Source organism: Pterocles gutturalis, unplaced genomic scaffold (assembly GCF_000699245.1).
Source record: "Pterocles gutturalis isolate BGI_N339 unplaced genomic scaffold, ASM69924v1 scaffold20421, whole genome shotgun sequence".
NCBI lineage: Eukaryota > Metazoa > Chordata > Aves > Pterocliformes > Pteroclidae > Pterocles > Pterocles gutturalis.
Window position 1 is genome coordinate 1 of NW_010106013.1, and position 27,818 is coordinate 27,818.

Consider the following 27,818-nt stretch of genomic DNA (forward strand, 5'->3'; position numbering starts at 1 on the left):
TATTCCTCCCAAGTGGCCAGCCCCTCCCTTCCATGACCTGTAGACTCTTCTCTTGCACTTGAGTTTGCCCAGCAGATCCTTGTTTAACTATGCAGCTCTCCTAGCACCCTTTCTCAACTTCCTACCCATTGGGATGTTCCGTTCTTGAGCTTGGACTCAAGACGCTTGTGTGCTCTCCTTCATGTTTCATGAGCCCAAACATCACTTAGCATTCTCATATGTTGAGGTATCTGCTTGTAGTTACCTCCATTGCTGCCTGAGACATCAAAAGGCACAGCTATTTCTGGCAGTCTAAGTGTAATTCAATACTGAAAGGCATCTCAAGTTGGGTTACAAGTCCACTTCAGAGCCCTACTTAAAACAGCACCCTGACAAAAAAATGTCTGCATCCTGGACAAACGTGTGAGCTGAAGTTCCATTTGCATGTTTACCCAATGCTCTGATATTCAGGGCTTATAGAAAAGATGATGTAGCATATGAATGCTGTTTCCAAGAAAAATCACAGATCACATAGGAAGGAAGTAATGTGACTGTGCCTAGAGACAAACGTTCAAAGACAAGACAGCTAGCTCCTTGTTCTACTAGCTGTTGCATGTTCAGCAAATATACACTTTTTGTGTGTGTGTATATGTGTGTGTGTGTGTGTGTCAAACTCCCTGTAACTGCAGGGAATTTTGTGGCATAAAACAATGTGGGATATAGTGCCACACACTGCCTTTTATGTCGGGGTTCTTATGTCTAGAATATCTTTTGCACGTGATGGAATGCAAAGGCACATCATGAAGAAGTTGAGTGGTTAGTGATTCATTGTCTCCAATTTCCAACATTAGGTAGTTAGGGATTTTAGTTCATTCTGGTTTTTATCATATGAGTTTATTGTTTTGCAATAACTAGTGTAACTAGTATTGCATTTATCACAGGTGAGCAATTTGTATGTTTTTGTGGAGCTTCTGTTTGATAAATATCTGCATTGGTGAATGAAATAGCAAAGTATACCAGAGCATCAGTGTCAGCTTGCTGTGGTGTACGCAGGTGGTCTTTTAATTGAAACATCACCTAGTATGCATTTCAGTGGAAAAAATATGAATAACAACTTCTGAAATGATTTTAATAAAACCTAATTTTTATCCCTTATTTACCTTAGTGTAGAAAATATTTACCAAATATTTATATTGGAAACTATTCTTAATTGCTTTCCTGCAGTACTTCAGGTAATTAACACCAAATAATGCAAGCAGGGTGTATTTTTGGGAAAAGACTTGCAGTAAGTTTTATCATTTCAGAATTTGTGATTTAAATGCCATTGTTTCAAGGGAGTGACAGTATTACTGCTTTCTTCTAGAGCCTTCATGCTATGGAAGGCCATGTGATGATAGCTTTCCTGCCGACTGTTCTAAACCAGTTGTTTAGAGTCCTCACTAGAGCAACTCAAGAGGAAGTTGCAGTTAATGTGACAAGGTAAAGAATTTTAAGTGCTTCCTAGAGTTTAAGTGATGACTAGGTTATCACATAGATCTGTAACTGAGTAGCATTTTTGCTATTGCAATGATAGCTTTCTTTGTAGGCTTACTTGGTGTCTGACTTCTCTTTAGGGTTATTATCCATATTGTTGCTCAGTGTCATGAAGAAGGGTTGGATAGCTACCTGAGATCTTATGTCAAGGTAGGTAAAAGTAAATTAAATAGCTCCTTTTCTTATTTCTCTAAAAAGAGTATATTTAAATCTCTTTGCATCTGTTTAATCTCAATTATTTCATATTATGTCATAGTTTCATATTATATTCTGGTTTTTCTCCCCAAGTATGCTTATAAAGCTGAGCCCTATGTTGCTTCTGAATATAAGACAGTACATGAAGAACTGACGAAGTCCATGACAACAATTTTAAAGCCCTCTGCTGACTTTCTCACAAGCAACAAGCTACTTAAGGTATATATTGAACTGTATTTTTTACTGTATGTTCTTATCTGGTCATAACTGAAGAATAGGAACTAGGTGTATTGAAATAGTTGTTGAATGCGTGTGGCAATTTTACAGAATGTTTTCTTTTCTCTGCAGTATTCATGGTTTTTCTTTGAAGTTCTGATAAAATCAATGGCTCAGCATTTGATAGAAAACTCTAAAGTGAAGGTATGTCGTCAACTTGCAAAAAAAAAGTTGTATACAGACGTAAAATTTTACCTGGTGTTTGTAATCTGTTTAATCTAGAAACAGGCCTTTAGCTTAAGGGAGCAGTAGGAAGCTGAGTATTTACTTGGTACTGGTACTACAGATTTAAGTATCTTCTGAAGCGTGGAAGAAGGCAAGCTTTTATCACTAACTTTTAAAACTGTCTAGGGAAGTGTGACAGCTACCATTTGTTTAGGAGTTTTTAGAATGCAAATATACACTTGATGAGTTTGCTGTCCATGTGGTGTAAAACATCTTTTTGCATTTAAGATGTCAAACTTCTTGTTCGTTTCAACTGATCAGATGTTTGGTAATTCCTCAAAATTTCTAGCAAAGAGGAAAGGCAACTTTTTCTACCACTAATCAATAGAAATACTGTTAATTCAAGCCAAAGTAAGAAAAATATTCATATGGACATTTTTCTGTTCTTCACTTTTTGTTCTGTTCTTCACTTTTTGTTCTGTTTCATAGTATCTGTTCAAATAATTCAGGGTCTTTAACCTTAAATTTCTGTTACTGATTTGATATTCCTTGAGGAAGCAGTTTGTGCTTCTGCTCACTCTGTGAAAGGAGTATTTCTTATTTCACCCCACTATTTTGAGCTTGTTACAATCAGCTAAATTAATTGTATTAATTTAATTAATCAGTTCAACTTAAATGAAAGTATAATCTTATAATACAGAAAACACTGCTTCTTATTCAAAGCTGAAATTTTCTGGAGACTCCTGAAACTGAATTAGAACTTTATAATTTAAAAAGTATGTTGAAGAAAAAAAAATAAAATAATAATTTTTGTTGGTTTCGGTACTTACCTGACAGCACTGGCAGTACTTTTTATATTGCAGTATTCAGCTCTGTGAGAAGGATACAGTTTTTCTAATTACAGAATGTGGGCAAGGTTTTCAAAACATAGTGTGCATGAAACTTGCATGTCTTGAGGACGTTTTCTGTTGGATTTGGTAGGTGATACTCTGAAAAACAGCAACATGCTGGTTTTGCTTGGCTAAACAAAGTTTGTATAACCTTTCCTGATTTTAGCAAACCTATAGAAGTCCTCACAAGTTTGGAAACAGCATATTGGTTTAAAAAACTTCAAAGAAACCACTAACTTGCTGTCATGCAAAGCCATTTCCGTAATTTAATTGTAACTTCCTTACAATAGGGATTACATTTTCAAATTGAGATCAGATGGTGGATAAAATAAATATAGTAGAATATAATCTCTCTTTAAAGCAGGAATCTGTGTAAACAAACAAAAAACAATTTACTTTTCAGAATGACTCCACCAGTGTCTGTGTAGTATGATATACTACCATTGATGAGCATTCACATTACTACTAGTTTTTGGTATTTTTAAAAATTTGTTATTATTTCTTTCCTCCCCAAATGCTATACTGACTCATTTGTTCAAAGCTAATGTGTCTTCACTGACCCATGTAATCCTAATAATAAATTAGATTTCAAGATCACCAGCACGTTTGTCTAAGGAACAAATTCAATTTAACAGGACTTTCACTTTAGGGAAAACAAAGTTAGTAAAGGAACAGTGTGTCAGTTACAGATGACTGAGACTGATTTGATTACCTGGTGTTTTGGAATTATGGTGTGAATTGGGGTAGGCATAGCCATTACTATTACTCAGCAAGACCTCCATCTTTTTGATGTCTAAGTGACCTAAGTAACTATAAGAGAAGACACTGATTATTTTCCTTAAAATACACCAAAAGATTTAGGCAGAAAACAATTCAGTGTATGTTTATATTTCTGAAGATTGGTCTAGGAATGATGACCCTTCTTTAAGTGATCTTTTACAACTTGTTGCATCAAATTTTGTCTTATTACGTGGGGTTATATGATCATATAAATTCTGAAAAAGTCTTCTTCATTTTAAGTAATCTTTCTGCCCTACAAAATTCTTTAGGTAGGCTAAAAATGTATCTAATTTCATTTTAATGAGTGTTTGCTCTACCTCTAACAGCATAATTGTAAGCACACGTTTTGTTAAAGGTGGGCTGAGAAAATATTGAGCATGGAAAGAACATGACTCTTTTCAAATGAAGTACTAGTTGCTAGTTGCTCTTTATGATTCCAAGTTGCCAGAAAGAAGTAGATAAACCAAAAAAAGTGATTTAAATACTGATGGCACTTTTAATTCTATAAGAGACCCCATTTTATTTCAGAAAGTAAGGATGCACTGTGAGGTTTTTTTATAGATTAAGTAGGTTCTGTAGCCATAAATCTTTCCAAGATTATAATGGCTCATACACAGATTTTATTATGCAACATTGACACTACCAAAATGTTGCCACATTTTTTCTTAGGACTTACAGGTGTAGAAGTATGCAGTAAGTCTACCTGAAGATGAAAATAAACCCCAACCAAACAAAAGACCCCATCCCCAAACATCTAAGCTTGATACTGGAAAAGAACTGTCTGGTTTCTGTTGATGTTCTACTCAATAGTGTATTCTGCATGCTAGGTATACCTGTTGTATAGGAACCCCATTTGTTTCAGGTTAATATTTTGTGGTTTTTTTAACAGTATCTTCAAAAGCAACCCTGAAATATGAACTGTTCAGTTGCACAAAGGGAACAAATTATTTTAACACGCACCTTTAGATTCTAATACTTTGCTGTGTATCACTTTGAACTGCTGTTCTTTCTCATTCTTCCCCTGCAATAACATGAAGGCTCATAGCTTATAAACTGCTGGGGTAACTTTTTATAACATATTTTTGTTGTTGTCTCCACATTTCATGTTAAAAGATGTTTCCATGTTTAGAACTAACCTCATTGTCATCTTCCCTGTGAAAAAGGAGCAGAACTCACCTCTTGTTTGCATGTATCCTCATTCCTGAACATTGCCTCTTGATTTAGAAGCCCCTTAAATATCAAATAAATTATTTTGCTAGGTTTTTTGTCTTGCTGGGTAAAATAATAAATGGAACGTGCATTCAGATATTTCCTACTTATGAAATCTGATAAAAAGATGCATTTCTGGGTGCATCAGAATTATTTCTGTAGCAAGAATTTGGTAGTATTTTTAAAAATATTTAATTATTTTCCAACAAAGACTGAGTTACAAGAATATCGTAGAACACTGCTTGGCATACCCACCAAAAGAATTTTTAATTGTTATGTCATTAATGAGTACTGTTGATATTTATACAGGGATCTTTTTAACCTTAATGTCTTTTTTTAAAATATAGAACTAGAGACTTTGGAGCACAGTTCAAACAAAAAGGAAGCAAATTGTTTAATCATCGATTTATGCAGGGCCTTGAGAATGATTTGTTCTGCATAGGAAGTTGCATTCAATATAGTTCAAAAAAATATTTAAATAACAAAGTATTCAGAGCACTTGGATGTTTCACTTTCAGTTTTCAGAAAGAAAAGACACAATGACTGTACATTTGGAACAGTTTTTGTCAATGTCAACTTCTTCAGCCTCACGCCACCTGTCATTAAGTTCCTTCAGACAAAACACAGAATCTTTATTAAAGATTGTAAGATGTAGAGACCTGAAAGAGGCTCTGTAGTGCCAAAAAGCTGAAGAGAACTTACTGACCAATACTTATCAGAATGCACAAAATCATTGATGAAGATAATATAGATGGTGAGTGGAAAGGAGAAAATTGTGAACGTAGAGGAAATCTTTTAAGCTAATTGGCAAACTACCTAAAAGTGAGGGAAGACAGTTCTGATTGTGAAAACTTAAAAATATGGAGAGTAAGATTCTGAAGCCTGGAAGAGCTGAGATTTGAAGTTGCAGATGAGCAAGAGAAACAAAGAAGCATGGATGAGAATTTCCACAATGGCAAAAGGGAAAGGAGTTTTTACAAAGATAGTTGCACAACAGCAAAAAAGGTTTTGTTTTGTTTTTTTTCAAGACAGAAAAGAGAGTCTGATAATGCAGTTACTATGTGTGAACCAGCTGGTGTCTGCTTTGGAAAGTAAGATAGATAAAATTAAAGGATTCTTTTTAATTCTTAGTTTCTGTCGTCAAATTTATTGTAGTATAGAAAAATATTAATGTATTACACTTACAAACCGTTATCCATGTTTTTTTGTCGAGACTCGCTTGAATTTTAATAACAGATGTTAGTGTATGTTGTAATATTATCTTGTAAGCAAATGCTTCTTTTCCCCCCCTCAGTGTAGAAAGTTCAGGAAAATCTTGAATTGAAACAAAATTTTACTTGAAATGACAAATGAGAAAATTTTAAAACTTTGTCTCCTCTCTCCCTGTCCGGTTATCTATATCTTATCTAAAGTAAATTTGCTGATATATTTTAGTGTTATAAACCATATTCAATATTGTATCTGAATTTATTTCTAGCTGTTGCGAAACCAGAGATTTTCTGCTTCCTTTCATCATGCAGTTGAAACAGTTGTTAATATGCTAATGCCACACATCACTCAGAAGTACAGAGACAATCCAGAGGCTTCAAAAAATGCAAACCATAGCCTTGCTGCCTTTATAAAAGTAGGTACACAAGTGACTTGGGCTGTGTGGTTACTTTTTCAATAATACTGCTTCTTCATGGGTTTTAAAGTATCTTAAAGTCAACTCATATAAAACTGAATATGCATAGTGCTTTTTAAATATAATTCTATGTTCAAGTTAAAATGCATCGAAGTATAATTTGCATCTTCTGTAGTCAAGTAGACATCTGTTCAAAAGTTTGATTTTTTAAATGAATTTATATTTTATCCAAAATGTATTTTTTTAAAAAATAGAATCTAGATTACCTTCTGATCTTACAGAAGCTTCATACATTGAGTAGTGTTTTATTTGCATGCATTTTATGTAGAGGGACTTTCAGGGTCTTCTTTTTCAGACAATAAGATCCAGTAGGGAAAAAAAAGGATGGGAAATAAAATGGTAGATGAAGCTGCTAGTGGCATATCATTTTTGTTTCTGTCTAGATAGTGTTCTTCTCTTCAAACTGCTTTTTATTTGCAATTTGTTTACATTCTGCACTCAAAGGGAAAAACTTGTTATCCATATATGTATACATATATTTAATTTGCTTGTTTTATTGGTTTTTATATTCAAACTGAAATATCAGTAATGTGTTTGGAAAATAAGCTTATTAAATACAGAAATATAATTACTGAGCACTGAGACAGTACTAAAGCAAATCTATCTTGGTTTTTCTTGTTTTCCACAGAGGTGTTTTACTTTTATGGATAGAGGCTTTGTTTTCAAGCAAATCAATAACTACATCAGCTGCTTTGCCCCAGGAGATCCAAAGGTACTCAGTGTTTTTAAACAAACTATATTTAGGAGTTGCCTCCTCTTGATGCATGTGGATAGTCCTGCATTAAGTCTTCAGACTTCTTCCCAGTTACGATAGAAGTCCCTGCACTGTGCATAGAGCATTTTTTTTTCCATCAAATCTGTTTTTCATATTTTTATTCCCATCTTCCCTAGAGCGTGTGTATTGCAAAAGTGATGGAGAGTGCGGATGCAACACTAAGCAGGAATTTTAAGCATAAATGTGAGAGAGGCTGAAGTTGGAAGAGTTGATATCTGATAAGTTTCTGTACATTTACTGTAGTGATGAAAGCATGTACCAGATGTCCAAAGAAGTTCTTCTGTGGGTCCAAACTTTTCTTACATCAATATATAACATGCTAGTAAACTTAAATAACTTTGGACAATGGGAACAATAAATAGAACTACATCCAGTTGTCAAGTATGAATTATACTGAAATTATTTTATGCTGACATGTGGAACTTTGACAGGTCTGTATCCCTCATACTACAAGACTGAGAGAAACCACCCTTTTGTTGTAGAAAACTGGTTTTAATGTGTTATTCAAATCACTGCATCAGTTGTTTAATTTATACTTTAAAATTATTTTTCCAGACTCTTTTTGAATTCAAATTTGAATTTCTCCGTGTTGTCTGTAATCATGAGCACTACATACCTTTGAATCTACCAATGCCATTTGGAAAAGGCAGAGTTCAGAGATACCAAGGTAAATTCTTCCAAATAACTGTATACTATATTTCTTAGATGTCACCTTTTTATTATTAGATGTGGAGACTGTGTAACTTCACGTCTATGAGATGTTGGAAACCTTGAAATTGTTAAATGGAAGCCTAGAGTTGTAATCCTTTCATTTAAACTCAAAGGAATAGTTTAGGTAGCAGAGTAACCTATCCAAAGTATCTAGTCATTGAAAGATATGGTAAACTACATCCTTGACTTTGCTTCTCTTTTCTGCTATGATTATTAAGTTTGCTTTTTTTTTTAAAGAATTAGCTTTTAGATCACTAGCTGTGGAAGCCTGCAACACTCTGGTAGGTAGGTGAGCAGTGTGAGGCTTGGTGTACTTTCTACTTTTTTTCATACACCCATTCAGGTTAAAAGGGACCTCAGTAGGTCTGTAGTCCAACCTCCTGCTCAGATCACCTCAGGCCTTCCGTTCTTCAGATGGAACAAGCTCAGTTCCCTCAATTCCTCCTGGTAGGACATGTGCTCCAGCCCTCTAACCACCTTGGTGGTCCTTTGCTGAACTCACTCAAGAACCTTCTTGTCCTAGAAGGCCCAAATACTATGTATGCATGGTATTACAGATATGTCTAACAAACACCAAGTAAAGGAGAATGAACACTTCCCTTGATATGTACTGGCTATGATCCTACTGATACAGCCCAGTATGCTGTTAATCTTCATTGTTGCCAGGATGCCATGCTAATGCCTGTTGAAGCTACTGTCCACCTGGACCCCTACGTGGTTTTAAGCAGAGCTGCTCCCAAGCTAGTCATTCCACAGCTGGTAGCATTGCAGGAAGTTTGTTCATCCCAGGTGCAGAAGTTTTCGTTTGTCCTTGTTGAATTTAATTGATGTTTCTGTTGATCCATTCCTGTATAATCGAAATTGTTCTGAAATGTAGAGCAGCCCTTGAGCATATGGGCTGTACCCTGTCCACAAACTTGATGAGGTTGCTCTCCATCTCCTTTTTCAGGTCATTGATGAAGTAGTATTAAGTAGGATAGACCCTGAGAAACTCCTCTTGTAGCTGGTCTCCAAGTAGAGTACAAACTGTTAACCACTAGCCTTTGAGCCCAATGATCCACCTAGTTCTTCTGCACATACAGGTGTCTGTTCACCAGTTTGGATGCAAGGACCATGTGGATATCTACTATTGTCCCCTTATCCACAGGTCTAGTGTGTTCGTTGTAGAAGACAGGTTAGTCAAGCATGGTTTACTCTGGGTAAATCTATCTTGGCCATTCCCAGTCACACTCTTCTTCACTTGCTGAGAAATGGCTTCCAAGAGGACTTGCTCCATGACTTTTCCAAGGACTAAAGTGATGCCTGTAGTTCTCTGAGTTATTCTTGCCCTTTTTTGAAGATGTATGCAATGTCTACCTTCAGTCATCACAGGGTCCCGGTTATGGGAGATCCTGATCATCATGGCTTAACAAAGGTGATAGTGAGTGTTCTTCCAATTGTACTAGCTAACGCTCTCAGCATCTCATCTGGTGCTGTGGGTTTGCATGACTGGAGGTGTCTCAGGAGATCCCTGCCCTGATCCTCATCCACTGCTGATAAATCTCTTTCCCGAAGCTAGTCTCTAGACTCTTAAGGCCTGGGAGCCATGGCAGTGAATGGTAGGTAACAAAGATACGGAGTTCTTCAGCCTTGCCTAAGTCCTCTGTGTCTAAATCACAGTCCCTATTCAGCAAATATCCCATGTTTTCATTATTCAGGCTTTTAATGCTAATGTAGTGTTAGATTATGTTCTTGTTGACATCGATGTCCGTTATCAGTTTCAGCTGTAGCTGAGCTTTGGCTTTCCTGACACTATCCCTGCATACTTGGTCAATGCTTCTATATTCCTCTTCTGTAGCTTGTTCTTGCTGCCACCTCATGTGCATCTTTTTTTTTTTTTCGTACTGGAGCTAGGTCATTAATGACCTGTTTAGCCCAGCTGGGCTCCTGGTACATGTAGCCTTGTGCCAAAACTAGTAGTACATTAGCCGTTCCATTTGTGGCTATGAAGATATTATTAATTTCTTTCAGGCATTGAACTATAGCAGACATCAATAAGCAGATGCAAGGAGGGTGTCTTTACAAGTGGCAAGTAAACCTGCCTAACATTTGTATTTTTGTAGATTAGGTTATTTTTTTATGAAATATTTATTCAGTAGACTGCTGACTTAGTAAAGTTGCGTGTAATTAACGTTTTCATCACGGTGGTAGAACAAGATTTGGGACTAAGAGCTGGACAGCTTCGTAAAACTTGTTTCTCTCTTTGGCTTTTTCAGCCTTTGGAAGTGTCTTGGATAATAACGCCTCATAAATATTTCCCTAGAAAAGGGACAATGAGTTGTTGGTTTAATGACCCTATGAAAAGAGCAAAACTAGAGAAAATAGTGTTTCTGATTACACAATGAAGAACAGTGTAAAATGCTGCTCCCTGGTGAACTAGGAGTTTGGCCAAGAAATAAGGCCTTTAGCAGAAGTGTTTCTGGCTCTGTTTTGCTGTCTCAAGCAAAAGAGATCTTGGGTGACGTGTTTGGCTCTCGAGTGAGTTACAAGAAGGCCTGTAGAACGTCTGTGCTGTTTTATTTATGTTTCTTTCTGACTGAATGGAAACCCTTACTGACAGAGTTCTTTAAAAAATGAAACATCCGTTTTTTTATTACTGTGTTGAACAATGACAGTAAATGTGAGAAACTCTTGAACACCTCCTCAGCTGAAATTTTAAACATATACACATTTAATAAATAAGATCTTCAAGCTAAAGGTTATCTTAATGTGTCATATATTCAGTACATAAATGAGCAGGATTATTTTATTACCCAAAATATACTTCTAAAGGGGAGCAGTTTGACTTTGCTGTGTCAGATGTGCTGGGTTTGTGTGTGTGTGTGTGTGTGTATGTGTCTATATAATATCTATATACCTATATGGGGCTTAATATAGACTTACAGTTAGTTACTACTAGAAATACTTTATGAAATAAAATTGCATTGCGGTGTTTTAAGCACAAATGTTCAAATAAAATGTTCTTTAATTACAATTGTATTGCAATTAAAACAAAATATATAAGCATTTTTGGAAAATACAGTATTGTTTAATTGTAGCAGAAAAATTGCCTACTGTATTATAATGCTGTTCTAATTTCCGTAGATTAAGTTACTGTGTTTAAATATTGTGTCCTTTTGTGTTCTGATATATTGAGAAGAAATTGCTTAATTTGGACATGCGTGTTGCAAATGCAGACTCTTCATGACACTTCTACTACACTGCAAATTTTTGGGACCATTTTCTTAGAGAATATCAGTTAACCAATATGGCAGTTGTTAGCAGGCTTTATAGTCTATATTAATAATAGATACGTATGAGATAATGAAGAAGGAACTTAAAACTGCAGTACCAAAATCTAAAACTTCTTAATCCATGTTTTGCTTGCAGTCCTTCAAATTTAGTAACCTGGGACAGAACCACAGACTAAGAATTAAATTCTGCTTCTACCATACAACTAAATTCCTGAAAGATAGAATGTGCACAACCTTTGTGCACTACGTGTGTTTTTAGTACCTGAATATAGATTTAAAATTTGAATTTGGAGCTGTAAGATGCTGGTCAAGGTAAATTTCACAGCAACACTTTTGAATTCAGTATTAAAAATATTTTTCTTAAATAACGTATTTAGATTTCTCCATATTCTGTTGATTGAATGTGTATCATTGTTTAATAAATGCATCATTATGCAGTGAATTGAACTCTGGATATATTAATAACTGTGATTATATATTATATACATGAATTTGTCAATAACGTTGGAAACATTTTAGTACAGCCTTAAGTTAATGGATAAATTGATTTAAATAATACCATTCCTTACACAGAACTTGTACTTTGCTTCCAGACCTTCACCTGGACTATTCATTAACTGATGAGTTCTGTAAAAATCACTTCTTAGTTGGACTGCTTCTAAGGGAGGTGGGCAATGCATTACAAGAGTTCAGAGATGTGCGGCAGATTGCTATTAGTGTGCTCAAGAATTTGATGATAAAGCATTCTTTTGATGATAGATATGCTTCCAGGGTAAGTGTATTGCTGTGCTAGTAGTACAACATAATAAAGTGTGCACACATAGAGAAAGTTTTTTTTCTTTCACAAAAAACTTGTTAATTTGCAGCAATGCTGCTTCTATTTAGGCTATGATGAAAATATGTATCAAAATTGTATCAAAATCAGTCTGCAAATTCCCTATTTTTACCAAATGAAAGCACAAAGCACCTTTCAACATAATTACATGTGTTTGTTACACTTTAGCACAGTGTAATCTCATTCCTATTCTTAAACAGATTTTTATGAATGTTTTTAAAGGCTCTTTTTTCGTTAAACATTAGCTCCTAATATTTGGCAGCTGTCCTTCCATCATATCTTCTTTGTAAAATGAGTATAAGAAAGCTAAAGGTCATGGTAGTAAATTTTGAGTTATTTTTAATTTTCCTGACTTTTGTTTTTTAGCATAAGCTGTGCTGTGCTAAAATTTTAATAGAAGACATAATTAATTTATCAAGCTAACATAATATCAATTTACTTATTCTTGGCTAAGATCACATTAATTTAGGTTTTTTCTACATTATATTGCAGCAGTAAATAAAATTTACTGGCCTCCTGTAAATTAGAATGAAATATAGTGATGATTGCTTCTTTTGGTCTTTATGAACTTGTGGATGTGGGCTCTGGTTTGGCAAATATTTCTTAAATGCTCTTTTTTATCATTTAGGTATGAATAGCTTAAAAAACTTGGTAATTAAAAATTAAATATGTAATTTGTTAATGAACTGTTTTTTGTTAATGTTAATTTGTTAATGAAACTCTATCTAGAGCCATCAAGCAAGAATAGCCACTATGTATTTGCCACTCTTTGGACTGCTCATAGAAAATGTTCAGCGAATCAATGTGAAAGATGTGTCTCCATTTCCTGTTAACCCTTCCAGCAATGTGAGTGACCTATTTGGTATTCTGAGTTATTTTTGTCATGATTTACTGGTAACATGTATATGAAACACTGCATGCTTCTGGCAAACAGGATTTCATAAGCCTCAGAATCCTGCAAGTTTGTTCTTCTTGCTTTTTCTGAGTTTAAAAGCTTAATTAACCTTTATGGTTTTGGAAGCAGTTTCTCTTGTCCAGCTAAGTTATGCCTAACATGATAATTGGCTAGTTTGGTCCTATATACAGGTTACAGCACCCTTATTGATCTCTGCTTGAACCTCTGAAGATTTTTGTTCAATGCTAGGCCACATAGATTGCCACAGCATCATTCTAAAGCCATATATATACTATACCTATAATGCCTATACTGCCATGTAACATCTTGCTTTTTTGATATCTCTGATGCATGTGCCTATATTTCAATACGAACAATAGACCACACAGGACTGGACCTACTGCATCTTTTCGAGTGTTCTAAGAAGAGCAGCCAAAGAAGCTGAAGGAACAGTATATTTGAAAAAAAAAAAAAAAGTATCAGTTGTTTCTACAACGTAATGGCCTTCTGTTTGTATCTATTACCCAGTTTTGTTACAATTTCTGTGAGAGGAGTTTTCATTAAATTGTCTCTGTTTTTCACTCAAAAATTGCACTTCTCTTTGGTCTGCCTGCCAGTTTGTATAAACAGTTTGCCTCTATTCTTGTAGATCCTGGCATTGGAGGCACTTGCACCCTTTATGTAAGAGGGTACTCCTCTGTTACCTAAAACATAAAGAATTAGTTATGTTCACTAAAATCCCAACAGATTCAGTAGTTACTGTCGCTGTTCAGAAGAAAAGATCATATATTGGTGATAGATTGAATTTTTGAAATTTTATATTTCAGTTAATTTCCGACATTGAAATAAATGGACCACAAGAAAAAAATGGTTAATTTTCTAGAAATTAAAGAATTTTTAACCTTAAAGGTGTGTGCTTTTGGAACAGCTGTAGTGTAAGGGGACTACAGGAGAATGAATTCAAATGGAATTTGTGAAGATGTATATTGTATATTATATCAATATAATTATGTTATTGATATATATTGATAATCTAAGATTTAATTATCAGTGCATTTTATTTTTGTCCATATCTTGCTGTGTTCCATTGGTATTAAGAAAGGAATTCACAATATCCTTCCAACAGAGAAATGTTTGGGTGTTTAAAATAAAAGTAATTTGTGTCTTTTGGAAATATCTGGTTTATAGTGCTTAAAATTCAATGGAATATTCTTTTCTTCTATGTTTCCTGAGGTATCTTAAGTTTTAGGCTATCCCAAGTTTGTGCAAATACCTGAACACCTCATTCCATGCTTTTGTGAGCATATTTAATATAAATTAAAATTTAAGAAAGAAATCTATAACAAGGACTGCTCTAGAAGATAAAGTATGTCATATTAGCTAGGTCCATAGTGTTGGAAAACAATAATCACATTTTCTTCTCTTTTCCAAACAGAGTGCAAAGGATGATACACTTTATTTGCCAACTGCAAGTCAGCTAGTAACACCACAAAAATCAGGAAACACATTGGATAACAATCTTCCTAAAGATCTTTTTGGCGTTATCTCTGGCATTGGTAAGCACTTAAAAAATAAAATAAAAAACTTAAAAAGGAACCAGTTTCCTGCTTGATTTGTTACCAGAAATAATTGTTCTGTGTCCAAGTTTAGTTGCTTTCTGCATAGATACTTGAATGTTACTGCTTCTTTCATTAGGAGAACCCTAATGCAATCAACTGTTCAGTGTGCATCAGGATTCACAGTCTGTACATGAAATCTTTCTTTGGGGATCTTTTTGGTTTTGCTTTTCTATTTGAAACTAAAGCTATTTCCTGGGAAGAGCTGCTTTTTCATCCATCAAAGGTGATAGTTCTTGTTTTGCTTCAGAGAAGTAGGAGACAAGACTACCCTTAGTCACTTATGGCTACAAAGCCATAATCTGTGATTTTGTGCATTGTGTTAGAGACCACGCTAAAGTGGAGTGCTGTTTGTGCACACCTGTGAGCGTCCTCCTGTTGTCTTAATGTGTGTTGCTATTTGTTGTTGTCTGCTGTAATTAGTTGTGTCACTTACTAGTCAATTAAAAAAAAAAAAAAAGAGATTAAAAATTGGGAAGAGGAATTTTTTAAATATACCTGCTTCTTCGTGTAAGTGTATATGTGTTGCTCCATATGTTTTTTTACATGTGTATATGTAGTTGTATGTAAGTCTGTGTTGGTATGTATTACTTACACTTTGCTGAAACTCTAAAATGTTTGTCTTCATCAAAAGTAACTGAATTGAACTGATTATTTGCTTTCTTAAAAAATATATATATATATGTGGTGGTTTTAGAAGTCTCACTAACCTATGGAGTGACTTTTTTCTGTACATGTATTGTTTGAGATTTTGATATTGTTTTGGTTTTTTTTTTTTAGCTTCCCCTTATACTACATCAACTCCAAATATTAATAGTGTGAGGAACGCTGACTCAAGAGGCTCTCTTATAAGTACAGACTCGGGAAACAGTCTCCCAGAAAGACACAGTGAAAAGAGCAATTCTCTTGACAAGGTGAGAAAAAAAAAACAAAAAAAAGCAAAAAAAAACCAAAATAGAGTTCTCAAAGTGTATTCCTAAAATTTCATCTTAGTTCTCATAGGAGTTAACTTCTCTAATCTCTATTGGGAATGGGCTTTCTAGAATAACTGTAGAGCAGTATTTTACATAAGTTTTTCATTTGCAAAATAATTATAATATCAACACTTTTTTGCATTGCGTTTATTAAGCTGTTTTGCAGAAAATACAAACAGATTTTCAATGTAGAGACACAAGCAAGCAGTTGTTGTTTCCTTTGCTAGAGAAAGGCACTAGACGAAGTGTATTGAATTTCGCTTTAGAGAACTGAATTCTAGTTAGGACAGCTGCTTTGATTTTGTGGAGACCTTCACTCCATCCTGTTCTATATGTAACATACGTAGCATTTTAAAAATGTTGAAAAACCAGTTGCTGTGCTTTCTCCTGGGTGATTTGTTTTATACTAGTTTGGCTTTTCTAAACTGTTTCACTTTAAAGCTGTTACAAATTAGGAGCTCTGGCTACAGTAGCTATGAGGTATTCAGTCATGTCTTTCTAGAGCTTGTGTTGATACTGACCACATTTCATTTTCTTAGATCTTGTTGTGCGAGACACAACATGTTAACTTTTTCCCCTTGACTCTGACATGCCTTCGTGTGGCAGAGAGAGAAGCTTCTCAGAAGGCACTCTGCTCATGCTATGCACTCTAATGGAGAAGAAGAAGAAAATTCTCATCCTGCAAAGAAAAACCGTGTTACTATGGATTTTTCACTTCTGACAATTCCAGCTTTGCCAGAGAAAATTTTGCATGCTGCTTTTTCTCTTCAGTTACAAGAAGTACTTGTTTTTTGTGCTTGGTATAGTTGAGCTTCTGAGTGAAGTGTGTGATCAGTAGTTTTGCCACTTCTTTGCAACAGTTGAATCTCAAGTCAAATATGTGAAGTGTAACCATATAAAATCCCTTTAAATGCCAAACATGGAATAGATCATGTACATGATTTAATTTAAGCATAAAAATCCAATCGGCTTAAATATCAGTAGAATTTGAGTCCTAGGGTCTTTAATATAAATAGAATTTTAAAAATCTTCTTCGGCATTGACCAAGCAAATAAAGAAATATCTTGTGCATACACTGTTGCTAAATGGCAATGCTGTCATCTATTACTTAGTTGTCATGTTGTTAATTACTAATGTGTAGTGTTTTTACCAAGTAAAAGGGTTTTCAAAGGAGTCAACATCCTTTGAAAATTCTACTCTGGTCTGCCAATTTCAGTAATACAGGATTTATGTTTTGCATGCTGTTAATATTTTTTCCCAAATAATACTTAATCTTGGCTTCTTATTTGTTGCTTTCCAAACTTTCTTTCTCGTAGATCAGTTGTTCAGTGCACGTTATCTTCAAGTTTTTGCTCATTGCTTGATATCATTACTGAAGAGCCATGTTTTTGTTCTGGTTTTCTTTCAGAATAACATGTAGAACTATACTTGTGGAATCAGAATTGGCTGGAAGTATATCAGTTTCTGTTTTAATATGTGCATACTTTATAGGTTATTGACACGATTTTAAATTAAGCTTGTGAGTAGCTAGAGTCCTAGTTTCCTTGATGTACATGTTCAACTATTTTAGAGGGAATATTATCTAGTGCTCTGCACAGTATCCAAAAGTCTAGGAAACTCAAATTCTGTTTCTACTTTGCCACCAATTAATTGCCTGCTCTATTTCAGTATCCATAAAACTGTATAGTAGCACCTCTTTGTTCATCAGAGATATTTCAAAGATAATCAGTTTCTGACGTCTTCAGAATCTGCAATAATCAGCCTTATATAGATGTCCATTTCCTCCTAATTACAGTAACTTCTGGCTAATATTAATCATAGTTTCACATTCGGTTTCACTGCACATCCTTTCAATGGCTATTATGTGACAGATTTACACAGATTGTGTTAGGACAGCAATTCTTTCCTTTTAACATGGAATTTGTTAAAGGGCTCAGCAGTCAATTAAGGTGTATGCAGTGATATGTTTCCTCGTGGATTAGCATGTCTCCTGCTTTCAGTGAGGAGTGTTCCTGGAAGGGTTGTTCCATCCTTGAGGTATTGGCACTTCTCCCTTTGTGAAACCAAGTGCTTTTCTCCCTTGAGTCTATGTTTTTATTCTTTTTTTTTTTCTAATTTTGATATGAAAGATTTCTTACAGTGCTGGTATGTCTCTTTAAAAAGGTCTTGGAGACAAGACGATCCAATTTCCTTGTAGAAATCAGAAAGTTGCACAGGTGAATTGAACCAGACTGTTGATTTTACAGAAAACTTATTTAATGTCTGGTTCATTTTCCATTCACGTAAATGGCCTCATGTTGGAAGTGAGAATTAGGCACTAGAAAAGGCATTATTTATCCTCTAAACAAATATTTATATAGCATATCTGTAGAGGCATCAGACTAAGGATTTGGTAACACTTGATTGTGTGGAAATTCTTCTTTTACAGAAATGCCTTTGCCTACATATCAGTTTATATATTCTCACTGTTTTATTTTTTCCTTTTTTGTGGTACACATTTTGAAGGATCATTTATGGGATTTTTTTTCTTTTTGGACAGACTTTAGAATTGAACATTGCAGATTAACTTCCCACGAGTGTAGGAATTCTATAAACAAATAAAGCAGAAAGTTTTTTGGTTTTTGTTTTGGTTTGTTCATTGTTTTGGTTTTTTTTGGGGGGGGTTTTGAGGCAGGGGCAAGTTACTTATCAGTAGGTAATCTTCCAGAATGCACGTTATTGCCATTCATGTATGTTTTCCTTGAGGTTCTTATATCTAAATGGAAGGAATTTCACAGAGGCAGGTCTGTCTACAGTTTAGCATAAAGTCTCTTCAAAAGCAAAGGAGCATATATGTATTACATAACAGTAGCATTTATTTTTGAAGTATTTCATCTCAACAGAAGGGACATGCCTGATTTCCACAATGTATCTATGTATAATTGACTTGATTAAAAATCACTCTTAGGTAACTTTTCCTCTTACTTCTCCCTCGGAGGGGAAAAATAATACAAAGAAAGAAATAAAAATAAACAAAGGTAAAGAGGCTTAATTTGGTATACTTCATGTGTGTAATGTGTGTTTTAGTGACCTGTCTCTACATGAAACATTTTTGTCTCAGTTATGAGGTCCTTTTTCTGTTGCAGGAATTAATAAGGCAATTTCTCAGTTTACTATCAGTGTAAGAAACCAAAATATGTCTGTTTTCTTTTCAGAACCAACAGAGCAGCACTTTAGCAAGTTCTGTAGTTCGATATGACAAACTTGACCAAGCAGAGATCAAAAGTCTGCTCATGTGTTTCCTTCATATTCTGAGAAGTATGTCAGAAGGTAGGTAATTGCATGCATTTTTCATAAATTCAAGATCATGTGTTGGATTTATGCCTCCGATCTTAATACCTTTTCAAAGTCAGCAGAATATATTAGGTGTCGGTACCATGTCGAGCTGTGTTTTACAAATATGTGTGATTGATCAGATTAGACTCTGACTGGAACCTTGCAAGCATTAAATACTCATTATTGCCTCAAAGTATGAGTGTAACTAAAGGACCTGGTAAGAAAGCGAATATCTGTGTGTGACTGTACAGTCCAGTTTGGAAAATGGAGGTGAAGAATTGTTCATTAATCAGCAGAAGAGTCTCAGGCTAGTCCATTCCTCCATTCTGCAGAACTTTGTGTATGACAGGGAACCAGATTATTTGATCACTGTGTCTATTTCCAGTTCTGGAATGGAGATAGTAGTACTTCTTCATTTTTCCTGGGATGTTTGTGACATGATCCACTGAATTTTTGAAAGAGTCATGTTATCCTCAAGAAGGTTGTGGAGGTATAGCAATACTGCATGAATGGCAAATCTTTTTTTTTTTTTTCTTTTTTTTTCTTTTTTTTTTAACTAGGATCATACAACTCGGAATCATCCCTATCATTGATCAGTATTTTTAAAAATCCCTTGTGGTAAAAACATTCAATTTTTCAGTTTGTGCTAACCGTATCAAAAGTAGTTAATTTATTTTCTGTGCCTATTTTGGTGTTAATTCTAAAAATCACGTTTATGTAGTATTTGAATTCTAGTTTATTACAGCACTTAATCAAGAATGAGAGTTGAAAGACTAGTAAGAATTTGATATCCGGTCACGCCATTAGATTTTCATGTTATTATATCAAAATTATTTTATGTTTTTTAATTACAAAGAAGAGTAAAACTCAAAAATATCTTTTTCACAATGTTACGCTTTGAAATAAGTAAAAATTTGTCATAATTTGTAGGAAATCCAAAGTTTCCATAAGTGAAGTGGGGACTTTTTTGTCTCAATTCTCCTGGAAAAGAACAAGCATCAGACAAACTTTGCCACACGTCTTTGTAATAATTTTGAATTAGTTAGCTAATCCTTAACGTTTTTGGCAAAACAGACCTGGTTTTGGCTACATAACTACTAGCTTTGTGAAAAAAAATATATAGCCATTTTTGATACCTGTACAAATAAATAAAATCTGAAACCTGTGCTAAAAACTATCCATAGTAAAGCACTGTAAATGAAAAAAAAGAATAAATCATAAATTTGAATTTAAGAAATGTTGAGACCAATCTGTAAAGAAACAGGTTATAGGACTAACAGTCCAAAGTATTCTGAAGTCTTATATTTTTAGAACAAGGTAGTCACTACTGACTACACAACTATTACTATTTAAAATACTAAATTGTATGGGAATATTATGGATTAATTAAAAGCGTATTGCAGAAACTCATTTGGAGAATTAATATGTGTGTTAGTATAATCAGCTTCAAGGAAAACTTTAAGCAGTAATAGTTATATGTACCTCACAAGCTATTTTTAGATTCTCTGAATCCTCATTATTTGAAAACTAAGAACTGATGTTAAGTCTTCTACTTAATATGTTTGTGTGTTTGCTGCCTTTGTCTTGTTTTTAATGTTTTTCATTTTCCTAGATGCATTGTTTACGTATTGGAACAAGGCTACAAAATCTGAACTCATGGACTTTTTCACGATTACAGAGTAAGATTTTTTTTTTGACCTTGTCATAAAACCATGTTAAAAACATTAGTGTGGATGTAAGTGTGTATTTATTTATTTGTTTGAAACAATAGTGCCATCTTGGTCTGTTTAGAAGTCCTTAACTTGATGTGCGTAATTGCATGTCTGGCCAATTCCATTGTAGTTTCCGGAATTAGACTATACAGAAGTGATCTCAGGAAGTTCCTAAACTGTGAGTAGTGCTCAGAATATTGCTATGCTCAGGGAAGAGGAACCAACTGTGTTGTTACCTGTCTGCATTAAAATGCATCTTGTAAGGTGAACTGCTGAAATTATGTGGTTGTGTATCAAAATTGATTGAATTGCATAACTTCAGAAACAAAGGGGTATGAACCATTCTCCTAGCATTCCTCTTGTGTCTTTAGCCATTCTGGTAGGGGAAATACATAGGATGAATCCAGTATTTATTATCCATGACTGCACTCCATCCCTATGCACACTTAGTGTGTTTGTTCACGAGAATTGACTGATGCATTAATAGAAAGTGAAGGAGGCACTGTTCTCTTGAAGTGGTGTGCCACAGAACCCTTTCTGCTTGCCTTGCTTGTTTCCCTGGGCTGCTTTTCTTTGTGTCTGTAGTAGAGGCTCAATCAATGTAATATCAGTTGTTAATTGTGTTATGGAATGTGCTACTCAAGGTCTATTTCAGGAATATATTGTAGGTAGTGTTTTAACTCACTGTTTGAGTACTTCTGGCATGATACTGATTATACTAGAGACAGAACTGAACAAGTAAAGAAGACTACTTAGTAGACTCTCTGAAGCCTGCGGTGTAAACTGTACAGAATCAGTGGTGAACAGTATTTTGCCATTGGATACTTCTTATTCAAGGACTGGATATGCTTAGTTTGTAATCAGTAATCTCAAATTACTACTTATCAAAGAAAATTTCCATCACAATAGCAGTATATGGAATACATAATAAAATTTATATCTCGTTAGTGTATTGGATGATATCACAGCTCCCTAAACTAGAGCAGCAACAAGGCTCATAAAAGTCCACCTCTTCCAATTCTAGGAGTATTTTGCCAGTGCAAATAATGTTAATGTTGTTGATGATTTTTATTGATACAGGTCATTACAGTAGTTTCTCATTATCTCAGTAAGACAGTGTTTCTGGTAGGTAGGTACTCGCCATGCAAAGAACTTTTTCTAAAAAACTTAACCTAAAAAAGACAAGAAGACATCAGAAAGTGGAGTTGCGGTTAGTTTGCAAATAGAGTGACAAGTTTGAGAGAAGCAAACACCATTCTGACTCCACAGTTTGGAAACAGCTAATCTGCTTCACGTCCAAGTACAAACTAGAGCTGAGTTGAAGAGACTATTTGCCAGTCCTATGCCTCATTCACAACTGGCACATGGGAGAGAAAGCCTGAAAACTGGCTCTCATATTTTTAGAATATTCTGACCTGAGGAACAAGGGAAGTTGTATTAAGTGTTCTCAGTTATCGGGATAATTCTATTGGGAAAATAGTCAAATAAAATCGATATTACAGCCTCCATTCACGTGATTTTTCTTGAGTTGAAAGTGTGACTTCTAGTTTATTAGTCATCAGTGTTACCACTTGTGAAGGCAAGCAAAGGCACCTGGCAAATTAGGTTATACTTTCAACTTTCTTACTGGATCTGAATCAGTAGTATTACAACTCTCTTCTTCAATATCATGTTATATTTTAATTATTTTTTTAAATTAAAAAATTTTTTGGAGGAAGCAGATTCCCAGCCTGTAACCAAGAGTTTAGGCCAAGGGGAAAAAATGCAAAATGTATTGTCCTTATTTGGAACCCTTGTACAAATTTTGCAAAATACGTGTATATATGTAGTGTCTGGTTATGGCTTTGTTTCAGTCCTTCATGTTACATGTCCTGGCTTGCTGTTTATTTGTAAATAACTGTAACTGTGAGCCTCATTTCCCCCTCACGGGGACTGGAAGGTAATTTTGAGAGTAGGAGCAATAAAGAAGTTTTATGATTTAAGAGTTTAAACAAAAATAATAGTTGAATAATTCCAATGTACATAAATCTCAAAGAGATTGTTTCAAGTATTGCTTCTCTGACTTGTGTTCTCTGCAGAGTATGCTTACATCAGTTCCAGTACATGGGAAAACGATACATAGCCAGGTACTGTGTGGAATTTAAATTTCACTGTCATGTTTACTAAGAATAATAGTGTGTACAATATGCCTTGAATCTCTATTACAAATAAATTGCATGAATTGTTGTGAAATGATACATAACAGTTTGAAGTAAGTAACTGGTTACTATATTAACAAATCTGTATCCTGTCTGAAAGTCTGCTATCTGTTTGAGAATGATGTGTGTGTGTGTTGTGTTTATTATCAGTTACTTTAAAATCCACCCCTTAAATACTATCTTTCACAGCATTTTTTTTCTTGAAATAATGTCTTTGGGGAAGAAATGTTATTACTTTATTGTTTTGTTTATTCACTTGGCCATAAAACCATGTCTGTTGAAATATTTTAGAAATTTTATGTATAGTGTTTTTACCGAAAGGTGAGTCGTGAACATTCCAATGCTGCTGGTTTTCAATTTGAAGTTCGAAGTACCGTTAGATACCTGTATGTTTCCATTTAAGGCTGTTTAGGAGAAAATCTGTGGGAGTCAGAAACATGTATTAAATTATTTGAATAACTTTGCATTAATGTGGTTTTTAAGGTGAAGTAGTTTTTGAATAGAGTAAAATACAGCAACTTGTTTAGACCTTACACTGTGGTTGACATAGTAATGCTGTTGTAATTAAACTTGTGGGGTTGAAATATTGGCCCTCTTGAACTCAGTGAGAAAGTGGTTGCTGACTTTGGGTGTTAAAGCGTTCTAACTAAAATGTTAGCTTTTTTGTTTTTAATTTAGATTTAATGGTATGTGAATCTCTTTCTGCAAAAAACCAAACTTGTCTATCTCCTTGGAGATTTTCTGGAAAAAAAATCCCATCTCTATTCATATACTCTAAAAAAAAACCCAAGCCCAAAATAAATCTGACTTTCTTAAGGTTTTGATTGTGTTTAAATGTACTTCAAACTCTGGATTTACAGGAGTCTATAATTTTCAGGCTTTTTGTAAAAATTCTTCAAACTAATATGTTTGACTAGCTTGTAGAGAAGACTACCACACTTCCTTTTTTTTTTACTGATCACCTAGTCTGTGTACTGCATGTTAATTCTAAAAACGTTAAGCTATGGAAATCATCTGGTGTTTTGCAAAGACCTTGAATTTTCCCAGTAATTGTAGCTTTCTGGTCTTTCACATTGTCATTGCACTGGCGTAGATTACAATCAATGCACGTATTTTTAAAATACACAAATGACAGAGAATGAAGGGGAAGAGGGAATACTGTAATTCAAGCACTGGTTTTCATTTTTCATCAGCTCTGGTGGTGGTACAAAATAGGAAGTTAGCCTGTACTGATTGCTAACACAGATCACTTTTCTGTTTTCTTTACTTGATTGCTGCAAGTTTAACAAAGTATATGGCTCTTCTCCCTTCCTGCTTGGGTAAGATGTACATGATAACACCTCAGTTAATTCCTGCTCTCCTGTTGCATGTCTGCTTTCTAATTTTACTACTCTGTGTCCTTCTAAATTTTTTTTTAAATTTTTGCAATCAGAGGAATTGGTTTTGGGTTCTGAATATTTTCAGAATATTTATGTTCTCAAATATTTGTTTTCAAAAGCTCTGAAGTAAATTTAGCACGTCAAGAGCAACTCCTTGTGTGCTTTTGCTTTCATGCTTTGAGGTTTTAAGAAAGAGTTTGCTGTGATGCTTTTTTAAAGCTACCTATTTTTGTTTTATAAATAAAACATTAAATAGGTTGCATTATAATTCTTTCTATAAAACTTCTCATGCTCAACTAACACTTCCTGTCTTGCTGCAGTTTGACATGTCTAACTTTTGCTTCTATCCCATTTCACCCATCTTGCAGGAACCAGGAGGGGTTGGGATCCATAGTTCATGATCGAAAATCTCAGACATTGCCTGTTTCCCGTAACAGAACAGGAATGATGCATGCCAGATTGCAGCAGCTGAGCAGCCTGGATAACTCTCTCACTTTTAACCACAGTAAGTCTCATGACATGATAACATTCATCATTCTCAACCAGTACCACAGCACCAGAGACAGGTCCCAGAGCCACACCAGTGCATTTCCATGACTTCTATTGTTCTAGGTCAAATGAGTAAGTGGAATCAGTTGACGGTCTGTCTGTTCCCTGCTTTATGATAGAACAATCAATGCTGGCTGATGCCATAACATGGAGCATGGTTAACTGCAGCGTATTTTAAAATTGTATCTTAATTTTTTTTGTTGTTGTGTACACTTCAACTTTGTGCTGCACTTAGTTACAAAATTTACTTATCTTTTCTATTTGCTTTATTAAGCTTAATTTTTTTTTCTCTACTTGGTCTTACGAATGAGTAGTTGAGAAGTAAAAATGTGCGCTCTGACCGTATCTCCATGTTTTGACATCCCCTAAGGAGAAATAAATTTCTTAGAATTTCTGCGGAGATTATGAAGCCCATGATTTGGTTTGTCTGGAAGTGAAAAAGCGTCCAATAATGAAGTGATTTTTCTGTTTTCAGTGTGAGAAAGATATCAAGTATTCTTGGAATTTCTGTAGACAATGGTAAGATTTAATCAGGTTGAAGTCAGCTTGTATAAGACTGCTGTATTAAAAACTAAATCTGCTTGTGGCCTATCTTTTTAAACATGCTGCTCTTAAATTGCAAAATATGCTGTATGTAAAATATTCTGAAGCACCATTTTTCAACTTTCAGCTTCAAAAAACAATGAAACTGGTTGACTAATCCAGTAAAATAGAACACTGTTACCGAAAAGAACTGTGTGCAGTAAAGCAATTATTTAACTTTGTTCACTGTGTTCATCCTTTTATTTCCCAAAGCGTATCTAACTGTCACTTAGAATCTTTTAGCTCATTATCTGTAAAATAAAGCAACAGTTAGCCTAATGAGACAAGACTTACTGACAAACCTCTCTGTTGACAAATGCATTCTCATGCCTGTTAAAAGAAATACAATTATTTGATTTTTAAAACATCAGAAAACTATATAGCCGTCCAAATTAAGGGGTTTTTCTTGTAATCAGTCTGCGTTTCTAGATGTTTTTGATATACAAAATAAAGAGCTTTTACAGTATGTGACTATGCCTTCAGTAAGGTAAAATACTTTGTAGACAAAAAAAAAATCTCTGGGAAATAAATAACATTTCGCTTTCTGGGCCCTGTGCAGAGAGATTTCATATTTCCAGAACCTGGCAGTGTTTACTGATTTTTAGGAAACAGTGAGCTGAAAGATTTTAATAGATGCATGCCTATGTAAAAAGACACTTTTTGTTCTTTTCCATCTGAAGGAAATTATGAAGGAAGATGTCTCATTCAGATAACCTTGTGTAAAGTGATAAAAGGGGTTTTTTAAATGTTGGACATTTAATGAATGTCAGGATATTACACCTTGTATTCACCAAGGTTTTACAAAGTGAAAATATTTTGCTGTAAAAGCCATGTCAAATCTGAAATTGATTTTTATATCTGTGGCCATGTTTGTTGTCTAACTTTTAGTTGTGTTTAGTTGTCGGTTTGCCAGTATTACGTATCCAAAGTAGTTTTCAGAACTTGAATATATCTTGTAGGTCTCCTGTATGGGATACATACAGGAAGGATGTATCTGGTGGAAATAGTTGCTTTACTTGTTTCTAAAACTGTGATTCTTTGGCAAGATAGTTGTCTAGAAATGTAAATTATAAAGTTAATTTCTCCCTTTCTAATAATTTAAGCAAGAAATAAAACTGAAGTAATGGTATAAGTGATATTTCACATCTCTGAGGAATTTCAGTATAGTTTTGTGCTTGAAATAAATTTGGCCCTTTGTTAGAATTTCTAAAGCATCTTAATACAAACTACAAAAATGTAGTTTTATGTGTATGTTGTTTGGGCTGGAGGAGAGGAGAACGCTCAGCAGAATAGTGACATGGAAATGTACTGAAATACAAGACATATACCATCATCTGCAATAGCAGTATATGATCATTGTCAAGCTCATAGTCATCCAAGTTTATCCCATTTTCAATGTTCTTAGATGGTTTTTAGTCCAGGTACTCTGCAGTGAATTTATGGGTGCATGTTCATGTGCATGAGCAGACAGATGTTCACATTATATGTGGTAATTTTAGTTCCGTAGTTTCTTTTTAAGTTACATGAGAAAAATAGGATTAAGTATGTTAGTTATATATGAAGAATATAATATTAGCTTTTCTAAAACAATAGAAAATTGAAATAAGGATAGTTTTTGGCATGTATATGGAAGAAGCTCTGCTAAATCAGTCTTTCAACCCAACCAAATTGAGTGTTCCTTTAAGTTTACACCCCGCCCGAAACTTCTGCCTCTAGTAACAATGTGGAGTAATCGATCAATGACCTATTTATTAGTTTGTTCTAAATTATTTATGCAAAGAACAAACTTTGAACTGTTTGGAATCCTGTCCATTGACTACAGTTTTTACTTAGGATTTATAATAAACCTTGCACTTTTCTTCTTGTATGGAAGAGCAAAAAAATTATTTATTTAAAGAATATTTCCCCTGTCCTCAATGCAGTTCTCAAAATAGTCGTCATCTCTTGGTATCTTCGACATTACCAAAACCACAGGCTAACTTGAGTATTTCTGGTCACCCAAAGGTGATTGCTATGAAAAAGGATTTTCCTTTTAATTTCTTTAAGGAAAATAACACTTTTACTGAAATAAAAATATTTGGCAAACGACTACTGTGTTAAAACTTGCTTCCAAATGCCAGTTGTTCCTTTCTGTCGTTACAGAGGTAGAGGATGTAGTTGGATTGAAACTGCAAAGAAGATACATGGGAGGAGGAAGAAGTGGAGGCAGAGAGAATGCAAAATATGATAGGAAAGAGGTGTAAACTTCCTAACAGAAAGAATAAATATATCCAATGAAACTGGTAGTTATGGGT

At 34.5% G+C, this 27,818-nt stretch overlaps 1 protein-coding gene across 1 annotated transcript in view; it reads left to right on the forward strand.

Moving 5' to 3' along the window:
- Positions 1-1,342: 1,342 nt before the first annotated feature.
- Positions 1,343-27,818, forward strand: part of LOC104472077 (dedicator of cytokinesis protein 9) — a gene marked incomplete at both ends in the record, with an annotated part of 49,768 nt that continues 23,292 nt past the window's right edge. The window contains 15 exons of the mRNA XM_010087622.1: positions 1,343-1,458; positions 1,593-1,662; positions 1,801-1,926; positions 2,056-2,127; positions 6,505-6,651; positions 7,340-7,423; positions 8,042-8,153; positions 12,063-12,241; positions 13,034-13,150; positions 14,635-14,755; positions 15,596-15,729; positions 18,984-19,098; positions 20,717-20,783; positions 22,895-22,942; positions 24,762-24,898. Coding sequence (XP_010085924.1) covers positions 1,343-1,458; positions 1,593-1,662; positions 1,801-1,926; positions 2,056-2,127; positions 6,505-6,651; positions 7,340-7,423; positions 8,042-8,153; positions 12,063-12,241; positions 13,034-13,150; positions 14,635-14,755; positions 15,596-15,729; positions 18,984-19,098; positions 20,717-20,783; positions 22,895-22,942; positions 24,762-24,898 — 1,645 coding nt within the window. The remainder of the gene's footprint in view (positions 1,459-1,592; positions 1,663-1,800; positions 1,927-2,055; positions 2,128-6,504; positions 6,652-7,339; positions 7,424-8,041; positions 8,154-12,062; positions 12,242-13,033; positions 13,151-14,634; positions 14,756-15,595; positions 15,730-18,983; positions 19,099-20,716; positions 20,784-22,894; positions 22,943-24,761; positions 24,899-27,818) is intronic.